Source organism: Lagenorhynchus albirostris, chromosome 6, assembly GCF_949774975.1.
Source record: "Lagenorhynchus albirostris chromosome 6, mLagAlb1.1, whole genome shotgun sequence".
In the NCBI taxonomy this organism is placed as follows: Eukaryota; Metazoa; Chordata; class Mammalia; order Artiodactyla; family Delphinidae; genus Lagenorhynchus; species Lagenorhynchus albirostris.
The window spans coordinates 70,187,335-70,201,196 of NC_083100.1; the positions used below are offsets into that span (position 1 = coordinate 70,187,335).

Consider the following 13,862-nt stretch of genomic DNA (forward strand, 5'->3'; position numbering starts at 1 on the left):
TTGTGGCCTCTCCCACTGCGGAGCACAGGCTCCGGACGCACAGGCTCAGCGGCCATGGTTCACAGGTCCAGCCGCTCCGCGGCATATGGGATTCTCCCGGACCGGGGCACGAACCTGCGTCCCCTGCATCGGCAGGCGGACCCTCAACCACTGCGCCACCAGGGAAGCCCATCCTTTCTACTTTTATTGGCTGCTACGCATTATCTAATGGAAAGAGTAGCTATTATCAATCCAAAGGTCTTTGACTTTTTATTAAAAATAAATACACTCGGGACTTCCCTGGTGGTCCAGTGGTTAAGACTCCCCACTTCCACCACAGGGGTGCAGGTTCGATCCCTGGTTGGGGAACTAAGATCCCGCATGCCGTGTGACGCAGCCAAAAAAAATTAAAAAATAAACAATACACTTAACTTTTTTCCTGTTTATTAAAAAAAATACACTTAATATTTCATGTTTTAGAAGCAACATCATATCCGTTTGTCATATTAGTCTAGAACAAGAGTAAATTAACTTTTAAGAAAAAATGTAATCATTGAACACCTACTATTTGATAAAGGAGGTAACACAGAAATAAGAACCCCATAAATCATTCTCTTGAGAGTCTGTCATCTAATCAGGAAGATGAAACACATGAAATATCAGATTCTCAGGCACCACATTTTTAAGTTCAAATAGAATACAAACTGAGGGGGGATATGTGTTGATTAAATTATCCAAAACCAAGGACAGGTTATTGAACCAACACTTAGTTTTCCACTCAATGCAAAGGTTTGCAGCGGTCATTGAGATATGATGTAACTCAATTGGTGGTCAGTCAACCCATTATTTCATGTCCAACAATTTCCCAGCATGGATTTCTGGCATGGATATATAATTTATTGCATCTACTACTTAAGGAAAAAGTTATTTTGGTATTTAAATTTGATGCAACTCCCCTTAAGAATTCTACTAAGGCAACATCTTTACCTGTAATTTGCAGGTAAATGTGCAGTATCTACATACCACCTCAGTTCACTTCTGACACTTTTATATGCCTACACATTGTTATTGCTAATTTCAGAATGAATCAGGGAAATTGTAGACGCTACCTAGAATGTTTGTAAATGTATGGAAGCAGCTTTAGAAGGGTCAAGTTCAGAGAGGCTTAGGCCTCTTAAGAGAATGTATTACACAGATCTTACAAAAATGAAGAATCATGAAGAAACACGCTTACAGTAAAGGAACATGAGAAATATTCAAAACTAACAAAAGTAGGGGCTTCCCTGGTGGCACAGTGGTTAAGAATCTGCCTGCCGAGGGGGCGGGTGGGGAAGGATCACCAGCGAGATCCCGAGGCAAGTCTCGTGCGCCCGCCCCCGCCCTGGCCCCCAGCTCCCACCCGGTCGGCCCGGCTCAGCCATGATCAAGGCGATCCTCATCTTTAACAACCACGGGAAGCCGCGGCTCTCCAAGTTCTACCAGCCCTACAGTGAAGATACACAACAGCAAATCATCAGGGAGACATTCCATTTGGTATCTAAGAGAGATGAAAATGTTTGTAATTTCCTAGAAGGAGGATTATTAATTGGAGGATCTGACAACAAACTGATTTATAGACATTATGCAACATTATATTTTGTCTTCTGTGTGGATTCTTCAGAAAGTGAACTTGGCATTTTAGATCTAATTCAAGTATTTGTGGAAACATTAGACAAGTGTTTTGAAAACGTCTGTGAACTGGATTTAATTTTCCATGTAGACAAGGTTCACAATATTCTTGCAGAAATGGTGATGGGGGGAATGGTATTGGAGACCAACATGAATGAGATTGTTACACAAATTTATGCACAAAATAAACTGGAGAAATCTGAGGCTGGCTTAGCGGGAGCTCCAGCCCGTGCTGTATCAGCTGTAAAGAATATGAATCTTCCTGAGATCCCAAGAAATATTAACATTGGTGACATCAGTATAAAAGTGACAAACCTGCCCTCTTTTAAATAAAAAATTTAAAAGGCCACTCTCAGGTAAAATCCGGGGGAAATGTCATCTAAGTTTACCATGCAGTTGTTTACCAAAAATAGAGGAGGAGAGGCTTAACTTTTGCTCTTGGATTTAAGTCAAGGTACTGTATAGAAGTTATGTAAAATCAGTATGGAAGTTCATTGTTGCTTTTCTTGTTCAGTGATTTTGAAGAATTGAGTAGTTACAGTGTGATTTTTTTCTTTGTTTTCTAAACCGCATTCCTATGGCCACCTAAGGCATGCCTCTATGTATTGGCTACTACAGTATTTTGAAAAGTGTTTGGGACATTTCTTTAAATTACGTATAACCCAAAATGTTGGTGTTTTGTATGGATCACAAATACAGCATTCCTTAATTCTTTCTGTTATTTGTCAGAATTGTTATTTAAAGAACGAAGTATGTATTGCATGAAAACATTATGACCTTTTTCTCTTAGTTTAAATAAACTCCAAGGTAAATGGACTTCTAAAGCACCATTCTGTTTGCCTGGTATCTACTTTAGCAATAATTTTTTTATGACCCTCTGACTCAACGAAGTAAATAAAAATATATTTTATCACTGTTAAAAAAAAAAAAAAGAATCTGCCTGCCTGCCAATGCAGGGGACATGGGTTCAATCCCTGGTCAGGGAAGATCCCACATGCCGCGGAGCAACTAAGCCTGTGCGCCACAACTACTGAGCCTGCGCTCTCGAGCCTGCGAGCCAAACTACTGAGCCCGCGCGCCGCAACTACTGGGCCCACACGGCACAACTACTGAAGCCCGCACACCTAGAACCCATGCTCTGCAACAAGAGAAGCCACCGCAATGAGAAGCCCACGTGTCGCAATGAAGACTAGCCCTCGCTCACCATAACTAGGGAAAGCCCACGTGCAGCAACGAAGACCCAACGCAGCCAATAAATAAATAAATAAATGAACCTCACTGTTTTAAAAAAAAACTAACAAAAGCAAACGAAAAATAACTGAAGTCTGTGCAATGATGCAATATAGGATCACATGATTTCAACTTTCTAAAAGGAAAAGGTTTATTAGTCATAAACCATGATAGACCCTTGTAAAAGAACCTACAAAACATTGAAAATTTCATGAAATCTCAAACAAAACTATTTCTTAATAGTCAAAATATTAGACTACTTTGAATAAAGGAAGACAAAGTCATTGACAGTGATATGGAAATAGGAAACAGCTGACAACTAAAAGGGTTCTTAAGGAGGGTTATAAAAATAGTCCCAAAATTTGGACATAAAATACATTCAAGTCTAACATAGTCATCTCTTTTGTAAATGTTGGACTGGAAAGATAATCAGTGTAGAATTCAAAAGAGGCAGAAATTTCTTCTTTAGCTGAAAGCAGATAGAATATCCTGAGATAGAAATCTATCTGGAGGCCATTTGCCCCAACAGTATGGAACAAGACAGATGATAATATTAAAACAACTGAAAATTCACTTAATTTTAATAAGAATGTAAAAAGGAACCATATATGCCAAATTTAAAGAAAAGAGAGGTATTACTTATTAATTCATCCATGTATCATAATTACTAGAAGGAATTTATCAGTGTTAAGACTGTACATACAAACATTCTATGGGTTTTCTGGATCTTGCCAAGAGTATGCCATGTTTACTTTTTCATGTGTTACTTTTAAAGTCTACATTGTAAACCCAGAAATAAGATACTTTGAGTCTTTTTTTTTTAACCAATAGGCAAGTTTGATAATCTCGCATATCCCAAAACTTTAAATCAAAGCAAATAGAGAAAATTCTTATTCCTGGGAGAAAATTAAATTAAGAAAATAGAACATTTTCTCCACAAGTTATTTAGTGTTGGAATACAGTAACCAGCAGTAAGGGAAGCTTCCTACCATAAGGCTATCTGTGAGGCGATTTTCTTGGGACTGACTTTTTTCTCTTTGGATAACTAGTGAAAGGCTTATAGTTTACACACAAAGAAACACGTAGAGTCTATATACTAACCTGGCCCAGTCCAGGCATACCTCCTCCAAGTCTAAGCAGTCTGTCCATATTTCTAGAAAACAGAAACAAAGGAAAACGTTCCTAAGCACAAAAGTGTTTACTCAATTGCTATCTACATAATTCACCTTCAGTCACTCAGTATGTCAAAAATATTGGTGGTAATTACAACACAACATCAGACTTCCTGTTAATTAACACCACATATTAATTCAAGAAGCTGTCTTCCATGCTAATTAACAGACCTTATTTTACTGCTTTGGTTTTGGGTTATCCCCAGTTTTAAAGACAAGCAATCTTAGCATACTTTCAAAACTTTGCTATCATTAAGTTAATTATATTTTCTTATTGTTACCTAATAAAGTAACTGAATGAGGAAAAAGTGCCTGAAATCCTTATCATATGTATGATTGAATTTCCTTCAATTTGTCCAGAGTGTACAAATAAAAGTCCTCACTTTTAAATTAAATTTTAACATCCTCATTAGTAAGTTCTGTGCTAATTAACTTACAGCTTGTCAGTTATCATCAAAACTACATGTGAAAGACATTGTGAGCAGATTATGGATCTCTGAATTAGCATCAAAGGCTTTTTAAAAACGAACTCATTATACTAAAAGAAATATAAAGTAATATTGCATTAAATGCATTAAGATAGTGTTCTAGAATCCACACAGATAGTTTGCCTTATTTCAGATACTGTAAAGATATACACCTTTTTCACTAAGGAAATTTGGCTGCTGTTCTCAATTACAATTTTAGAGTTAATCAGTACCAAGAGAATTAACTTTGAAATATCAATCTGATTTGTTTTTTATGTCTGGAATAACTACAGAAGATATTCTTATAAGCTTGAAAAATTCACAGAAGAAATCAAAGGAAAAAACAACAAGGGTACTAGTATGGCCACAAATACACAAAAAGGAGTAATCAAATTATAAAAATTAATATTAGTATAACTAAATACTCTAAACAATGAAGCATTTTTTTCTACTTAAAAATTGCTACTATGCCTTAAAATTCCTCTTCTTCCTATGTGTATGCTTTAGAAAATGGTATTACCACAAATTATATTCTAAATTAAATGCTAACAGATTACTTTAGTCATTTGTCCATGTTGTTTTACTAGTTAGAACAGATATACAAACTTTTCAATAATGTACTTATGATCATTACTGCCTAATTATATTTGTTGAATCCTGCAAACAATTTAATCCTGTGAATATTTAACACTGTTGGTACAGCAAACTTCATTCAAGTCCATATTTAGAAAAGTGCACAAATGATACAGCCATGGAACCTGTACAAAGTGAACACACCACCATAACCACCACCAAGATGAAGAAAGAGAACCCTGTCAGCACCTAAGAACCTCTCGTATCCCCTTCCTAGTCTCTACCACCCTGCAAAGGTAGAATTCCAACTTCCAACAGCACAGATCACTTCTGTTGCTTTTGAATTTTATGTAAACAAAATAATATATGTTGTCTGGCTTGTTTCAGTCCACAAGTTTGTGAGACTGACAACAGATAAACTCATTTTAAAAAATGAAAAGGCATATAAGAAAACTGGATAGTCTAAACAAAATTTCCACTTTATAATCTTAACTCACCTTCCTAATAGCAATATTTACAAATAAAATCTCCATCAAATTCTCATTAAAATTCCTCAACTCAAATATGGCATTGATACCTATCACTTTTTAAAGGCTGTAGACTGAAAACAAAACAAAACCCTGTGTATTTTAAAATATAAAATACGTTTATTCCTCTACAATATATTACCCCCTTCAAAAAAATTCTTTTGGCCTAGTTCAAGCTTACAAACATAAAGAACAAATGGGAAAAAAAAACTTTAGACATTCTATATATTCCAGGCCAAAGTCAATTCCCAGCTGTGTTCAGTTTATCTATTCCCCCTGTGTTGTTTCTGATGACTTTACACAGACTCCAGATGCTGTGAATATACATGAGCAATGTGAGGAGCAGAGGGAAAGAAAATCTGGCAGGTCAAATTTGTGTTTTTAACAAAATTAGATGTCTCAGCAAACAGGAAAAAATTTAACAAACTAAATATTTTAAGATAATAAGGTTTAATAAAAATACTAACATTTGGAATGAAATACATCGATAAATGTTCTAAGTCATACTACTTTAAAAAAAGTTTCTAGAAAGCAGACAAGGACAAAACTGCTAGTTATCTAAATGACTTTCATGAGCCCCTCAATCTGGGCTTTTCATGTGTGCTAAAACTGATACATTTTCATAACATCTTTATGACATATCCTGTAAGGATAGATAAAAGTAAAATATATTCTTAATGCTCACCTGGTCAGTAACTGCAACTCTTGTGATGTTAAGCTTCAATTTGTTGAGTTTGACAAATTTCTTCTTAACTCAAGCTCTTGCTAATGCTGGCAGGTACAGTTTTTCCCAAGTTTTTATTTTTTTTCTCTCCTAAAAAAAAGTAAATAAAATAAGATGTAATTATTTTGAGAACTAAGGAGGGAAATATACCAAGAGCTTTAAAAGAAGCAAAATTCCTAAAAACAAAATAGAAATCAAAATTGATTTTTAATTACCATTTCCTGAGAGTACAGAATGAAATACCATCCAAGGGAGCTACAGAGCATAGTGATTGCCCCTGTATCCAAATTTTGTTTCTAAAGTTTCTTTTTTGAGCTGTTCTAATTATATGTAGACTGACATTTCATGACTTTCAGTCTTTCTAGAGGTGTTTTAAAGAACAAAGAAGATTTATTCATTTTTTAAATAGAACAAAATTCATTCTATTGAGTAATTACCATATAGGTTCATTGTACATTGTTAGAAATCTATAACATATTATGGAATCTAAGTGGTTAATTTTCCTATATCTTTAAGGTTTGTTATTTCATTATCCTAGGAATTACTCTGTCATGTCTTAATCAGTTATTCCCAACTATGCCAAAAAAGACTAAAATAATAAGAAAATGGAAGAATGGTAACAATCATCCCAAATGATGCAATAGTGAAATACATTACAGCCATTGCATCATCCTTCAGTTTTTATTGTGCTGCCCAAAGCACTGCTTCATCTTTCAAAAAGATATAAAAGACTGGAGACATCATCTTTGTAGTCTTTTTTTTAGCTTTCATTGAACACAGTTGAGAATTCAGAATTCTTCATTTTCCTCCCATAATGGCAAAGAGAAAACTGACAGAGAAAAAAAGTTTCACAATTATTAGAGAATCACAAGGTGAATGTAAAGAAACAAGTAACAGCACTCTAATGATAACAAAATTGACATAAGCCAAGGTTTCTTTGGCACTACTGACATTCAGAACCAAATAATTTCTTATTGTAGGGGGTTGTCTTGGGCATTATAGGATGTTTAGCAGCATCCCTGGCCTCTACGCACTGGATGCCACCAGCTGTGATAATCAAAACTGTCTCCGAAGAGGGAACCCTCCTACCCTGTTGGTGGGAATGTAAACTGGTACAGCTGTTATGGAAAACGATATGGAGGTTTCTTAAAAAACTAAAAATAAAACTACCATATGATCCAGCAATCCCACTCCTGGGCATATATCCGGAAAAGATGAAAACGCTTAATTAGAAAAGGTACATGTACCACAATGTTCACAGCAGCACTATTTACAATAGCCAAGACATGGAAGCAACCCAAGTATCCATCAACAGACGACTGGTTCAAGAACATGTGGTACATATACACAATGGAATATTACTCAGCTATAAAAAAGAATGAAACATTGCCATTTGCAGCAACATAGATGGACCCAGAGATTATCATACTAAATGAAGTCAGACAGAGAAAGATAAAAATTATATAATACCACTTATATGTGGAATCTAAAAAATAATACAAATAAATCTATGTACAAAACAGAAACAGACTCACATAGAAAATGAACACGGTTACCAAAAGGGAAAGGCTGTGGGGGAGGGATAAATTAGGAGTATGGGATTAACAGTATAAACTACTATACATAAAATAGATAAGCAATAAGGATTTGCTGTATAACACAGAGAACAATAGTCAATACCTTGTAATAACCTATAATGGAAAATAATCTGAAAAAATATACTTATATAACTGAATCACTTTGCTCTACACCTGAAACTAACACAATATTGTAAATCAACTATACTTCAATTTTAAAAAAATGTCTCCAGACATTGCCAAATGTCCCCTAGAAGGGCAAAATCATCCCAGTTCAGAACCACTAATATAAACAAAATCTCAGACCACTGACAATATCCTGTATCAATTTTCTCAAACTTAAAAATTAATGACTGTTGGAAACAGTTTGAGAGCTCTTCACAAAGCTCAACACAGAATTACCACATGACCCAGAAATTCTACTCCTAGGTATATAGCCAAAAGAACTGAAACAGGTATTCAAAACAAGAACATGTACATGCATATTTATAGCATAACTATTCACAACAGCCAAAAGGTGGAAACAGCCCAAATGTCCATCAAAGGGGGTAAGGATAAACAAATTCTATATATACATACAATGGAACATATGGAATATTATTCAACTATAAAAAGGAATGAAATACTGATAACTGTTACAACATGGATGAACGTCAAAACATTATGCTATGTGAAAGAAGCCATGCACACAAAGTCACATAGTGTATGATTCCATTTACATGAAATATCCAAAATATATAAATCCACAAAGACAAAATGCAGGTTGGTGATTGCCAGGGGCTGAGGGAGGGAATAAAATGGAGAAACTGCTTAATGGGTAAGGGATTTTACTTTAGAAGAATGGAAAATGTTTTGGAACTACATAGAGGGGGTAGTTGCACAACATTATGAATGTACTAAATGGTACTGAACTGTTCACTTTAAAATGGTTAATTTTGTGTTATGTGAATTTTACCTCGAAAAATTACTTTTTAAAGGGTCAATGAGTTGAACAATATATTTCTAAGACCAGAAAGGAAATATGACATTCTCATCCAGTTAGTATTCAACAAGGACTTCATTATACACTATTTTACAACAAGAACCTGTTTTGATAAAGAGATGACATATTCTGTTATCTTTTATGATGTTGATACAGTTGATAAGTGGACAAATGCTGAAGTGTACACAAAGGTGAGTAAAAGAATGTAGAAATTTTAAAAAATCATTGGATTAACTCTAATTGGTGTTTATAAATCTAAAAATAAAAATGTTTTATAAGCAAAGATGATGGACATCTCCACTTCAACAAAATTATAAGCTTGTTTTAAAAAGTACTGCATCAGGGAAGATGAAAAAGGTCTGGAGATGGATGGTAGTGATGATTGCACAACAATGTGAATGAGCTTAATGCCACTGAACTGTATGTCTAAAAATGGTTAAAATGGTAAATTTTATGATAGGCATATTTTAACACACATACAAAGTATTGCGAGTGCAAGTAGAACCAAAAGAAAAGATAAGCTGGGGCCTATTAGAGACATATTTAAAATGTGGAACTGATCTTTATAAGATGGGTATGTTCCAGGTTCATGCATGATGGATGACGAGCAGTTAATTACATTCCAACAATGTTGTCCATTTCAGGTACATACACCTTCAAATGACTTAAAGGTGTAAGAAATTTTAAAAGGTCTACTGGCCCAGATGGTAAATGGTGATGACTGTTTTTCTTGCTATATAAGGTTAAGAGCTATGAGTCTGCAATCTAAGTGCCAGGATTCAAATACTGGCTCTAACACGTTTTAGCTCTGTATCCTTGGGTCAGTTTCCTCTCTCAGGCTCAGTTTCCTCATCTGCAAAATAGGGATAATGATAGTATCCACCTCATAGAGGTGTTTAGATAATTAAATAAGATAATGAACATAAACAACATTTAACACAAGGCTTGGCACATAGCAAGTAAACAATGAATGCTAGCTGCTGTCATCAGCACCACCATCCTGAGCATAGCTACAGTTCATCCGGCATGGGTTCTTCTTCCCATAGAGTTTGCCATTTAGTGAATTTCAAAACATGGCATATTTCACAGTACTAAATGAATCACACTGGAGAAGAGGGACTTGCATTTTGCAGAACTTCGCAAAGGGGTTCATAAAAATTAAAAGTGTTACACTAGAACATAAAAGAATACTTCCAGTGCTTAGAAATAAAAGCAATGCAAAAGGTCTATGGATCTAAACCAAGTTTTTACACCTATCAAAAAGCAGAGGACTCAACAGCTTATTCATGATATGATTAACTAAAACATTATGAGATAATATGAATAAAGTGTTTATGCCTAATATGTCATACATAATGTTTAGAATCCTAATTGGTAAAAAAAAAAAAGGGCTGATGATTTTCCACTTCTTCATCTCACAACTGAGCTAACAAAATCATGAAGCCCTTATCTGTTCAGGTTTTTCTACTGTTTCCTAGCTCATTTTTCATTTTTTACTCCTCAACCCATGCTGCAGTTATATACTATTACTTCTCAGATTGATGCTAAATCCTTTAACTACTCCATATTTGTGATCTCACTGTATTTCTAATTCCTCTACTGTCTGATTTGTGGAAAGTAATTAGGAACTTCTTTCTCTCACTTTCTTAAGGGCTTTCTTCAGTGGAAAAAATGGAAAGAGTCAACGTTAAACTTAATTATATAAATAAGGTTTTGAAAGTAAGATTCCCCCTGTTTAGAACAGTGAGGATGGAATTATCATGAATATCTTCTTGTGCTAGCTCTTAATTACAGCACTGAAGCAAAATATTTATTAAATACTATCTTGTTTATAAGGTGATACGGAAACAGAGCCACTAAGGAATTTAGTGACTTTCACTGAAAGAATTTACAATCTACCTGGGGAGGCATGATATAATCCCATAGAAAAAACATAAAGTGAAAGAATAGTAGTATTGAGCCAGAAAGGCTCTGGAGGCAATCAGACCTAGATTTGAATCCTGGCTTCATCACCTACCCTCTATATGATGTGAACAAGTTACCTTCTCTTAGCCTCTAGACTTCATCTATAAAATGAGAATAATATCTTCCTTGCAAGTCTGTTGTAAGAAAAAAATGCAAAGCACCTAATATAGTGCCTGAAACATTCATAGGTACTCAGTAACTGTTGTTATTGTTATTTATCTTAGAGCCAGGAAAGATTATTTAATCCAATTCTCACTTTACAGATGGGGACACCAAAATACCATAAAACAGAATGAGTGTCAAATGAGTGCAACAAACCGGGTATATGACAAGTTCATGAGTACTAAATCACAAGTATTCAGGTAAGGCTTTCACAGGTAGACAATGACTTATGAAACAAACATTGCTATAAAATTTAAAACAATTAAATAGAAGCACAATTGCTCCTTGTTATTGATTTTCAAACATGGGTTCTGAAATTAGATATTAAACACAAGGGTTACAGACAAGTATAAAAATAGAATAAACCCATGTCAAACAGGTTAAAAATCCAGCTTTTCAATTAAAACAGCAATATAATATTTATCAAGACCCTAGGGGGAAAAAAAAAAAATCTCCCAAACTCAACAGGTGAGGCTTCATTGAAAGATCATGACTTCAAAATTTTCTTCTGTTGGCCAGACGCAATTCTGTCCTGGGACGAATTCAAGACAATATTCAGGCTTCTCACTAAATACCACTTCACTAAACACATCTTGTAGTTAATTCTGAGCCACCATGTCTCTTAATCTCTTCAAATGCACAATAACCCATTTAAATTCATATGTTTAAAAGAAACGTAATTTAAACTTCAAATGAGCCAGTTGCTAGCTTTATAGGACAAGACTAGAAGGCCACCATTATATTAATCATCTCCACTATAACTGTATTCAGTTCTTTTTTATTTCAACATTATCAGTGGCTATCGTCTTGCTTACTCACAAACATTAAGTCTGCAGCACTAAATACTTTTGTGAGCAATGAAAAAAATGATTTTCACTCTAGAAGTACATTTCTTGCTAATTTTTAAAGCCTCTTCCTTGCCTTTCCCAACTTTTGGATACCATTTTAATTTCAAGAATTTTTCCTTAGGTCACTAGGTTTATATTCAAACTCTTTCGAGAAATTTACATTTTTCTTCTTTGCCTGACACAAAGTAGTGCCCCCAGGAAAATTAAGTTCCAAGATGTAACACACAGTAGCAGATTTCTACTTTACTGAAAACAGGAAATGTAATCAATTCATCAACAACTACTCAAGTGGGACAAACTGAAAGTTAAGTTAAAAGGCAGAGCAGGAATAACCATACTTTGTTTTAAAGAGTTTCAAGGTTAAAAAACAATGCACCTCTGGGGTTTTGTTTGGTTTTGAAGGCAGTTGAAAACCTAACACTATGAGAAAAGGGGTCAAGGCCTAAGGTTAACACAAGTGATAAAGCAAACATACATTCAACGGGAAAGTTAATTTTATTCTCTCGCCCTTGTTTCCTGTCTGGCGGGAAGTTTTTCAGCACAGGGGTAAGTTTCAACAGAACACAGACAAACAGAAGCCAAAACTAAGGGTCCTCTCTGAATAGAGAGGAGAGGCTCCCAAGATGTGGTGAATTCAGCGGAGCAGAAACGCTTGGAGGAAGGAGACCACATCCAGACCTAACTTAGTCAGAGACCCAGGGAGACAGCGTGTAGGACGAAGGGAGCTGGACTCCACCCTCACCGCCCGGGACCCCAGTGGAAACTAGGCTGAGCAACGTGACTCAGGAAAGCAAGGCGCTGGCAGCGGCCTAGCGCGGCTGCCTCCGCGGACCTCTGGGGCCTGCGTTCCCCGTCTTACCTGAAGGCGGGCGGAGCAGGAGGCCGCGGTCTGGACCCTTGTCTTCCAGCAGCGGTGACGCAGCGGCGGCGGCGAGAGCGACAGCAACACCAGCAAGCTCCGACTCGGCCGAGCTCTGGCTCCGCGAACCTGCGATGAATCAGCCCGATTCCATTCAAAAGAGTCGCCCAGGCCTCCGCCGCGAAGCACTTCCGGGTTCACTGCGCCGCTTCGGCTTCCGTTTCCCCGACGGCCAATTGAAGACGACTCGGGAGTCGAGCGGGCGTCCGAGGAGGAGCGCCCGGGACAGACAACGCGGGCCGCCTGCTTCAGGCGTCCCGGCTTGGAGGGTGGGGCGGAAGTTAGCGCTAGGGCCGCTCCCGCCTCTCCGACATCCTCCCTTCTCTGCCCGCACCTCTCCCTCCCCAGTTCTGTGCGCCCGGCTGGCGCCGAGATGAAACTGCAGGAACGCGAAGACCGGAACCCCTTTCTTCGTTTTAGTGTTCACCGCGGCCCTACGTCAAAACTAAAAGGTTCACTTGGACTAAGATTAACTTGGTCATCTGAGAAGCAAAAGAAAAAAAGGGAGAGGTGTGAAAAGAGTGGAAATCGGTCGGATGTTCTTTTCCATAGTGCAGTCTACCCACCTTCTTGTCTTTACCAATTTGCAAAGGTTGAATTTCAAGGAAAACAACCATTTCCCTAGTGGTAAAACCATCTATTTTAAGCCCAATTTAATTTACAAGGTTTAAGAAATCATATACTCACGTTTCTCCAGGTAATTATCATCACCAATAACGTTTCACCCATTATCTGCTAGGTTTTCAGAGAGCAAAACCGCCCAAGAAATAACTATTGACAAGTTTATATCACATTTCTGTTTAGGGCAGCACGTTTACCAAGTCCCTCTCACTTTGTCAGATACGTTCCAAATGACTAGCATCTTTAAAGCATTCCTAAATCAAGAATGGTGATGAATCTACTGGATGGAGGGAAAGGAAGGATTGTGGCATCTGAATCCAAAACTGTTTGAGTGGCACAATTACACAGAATGTCCCACTCAAAGATCTTTATCTAAAAAATACATAAATTATTTCAATCACAGGTAATGTTAATTATATTTGGATCCCTGTCTTTATGTTTTCTCTCA

At 36.6% G+C, this 13,862-nt stretch overlaps 2 protein-coding genes across 3 annotated transcripts in view; one reads left to right on the plus strand and one right to left on the minus strand.

Moving 5' to 3' along the window:
- The window catches only part of PSMD14 (proteasome 26S subunit, non-ATPase 14), a 94,966-nt gene extending 81,891 nt beyond the window's left edge, over positions 1-13,075 (minus strand). Inside the window, exons 1-3 of one of the 2 annotated variants that reach the window (XM_060152770.1) lie at positions 12,734-13,075; positions 6,302-6,430; positions 3,979-4,030 (exon numbers count right to left, since the gene is read on the minus strand). In XM_060152770.1, the coding sequence (XP_060008753.1) occupies positions 3,979-4,026 (48 nt within the window). In that variant the 5' untranslated portion in view covers positions 4,027-4,030; positions 6,302-6,430; positions 12,734-13,075. The remainder of the gene's footprint in view (positions 1-3,978; positions 4,031-6,301; positions 6,431-12,733) is intronic. The other variant, XM_060152771.1, reaches the window with a different exon arrangement.
- Positions 1,303-2,170, plus strand: LOC132521812 (AP-3 complex subunit sigma-1-like). Its single transcript, XM_060151486.1, has one exon. The coding sequence runs from the start codon at positions 1,399-1,401 to the stop codon at positions 1,978-1,980; it is 582 nt and encodes a 193-aa protein (XP_060007469.1). The 5' UTR covers positions 1,303-1,398; the 3' UTR covers positions 1,981-2,170.
- Positions 13,076-13,862: the final 787 nt, after the last annotated feature.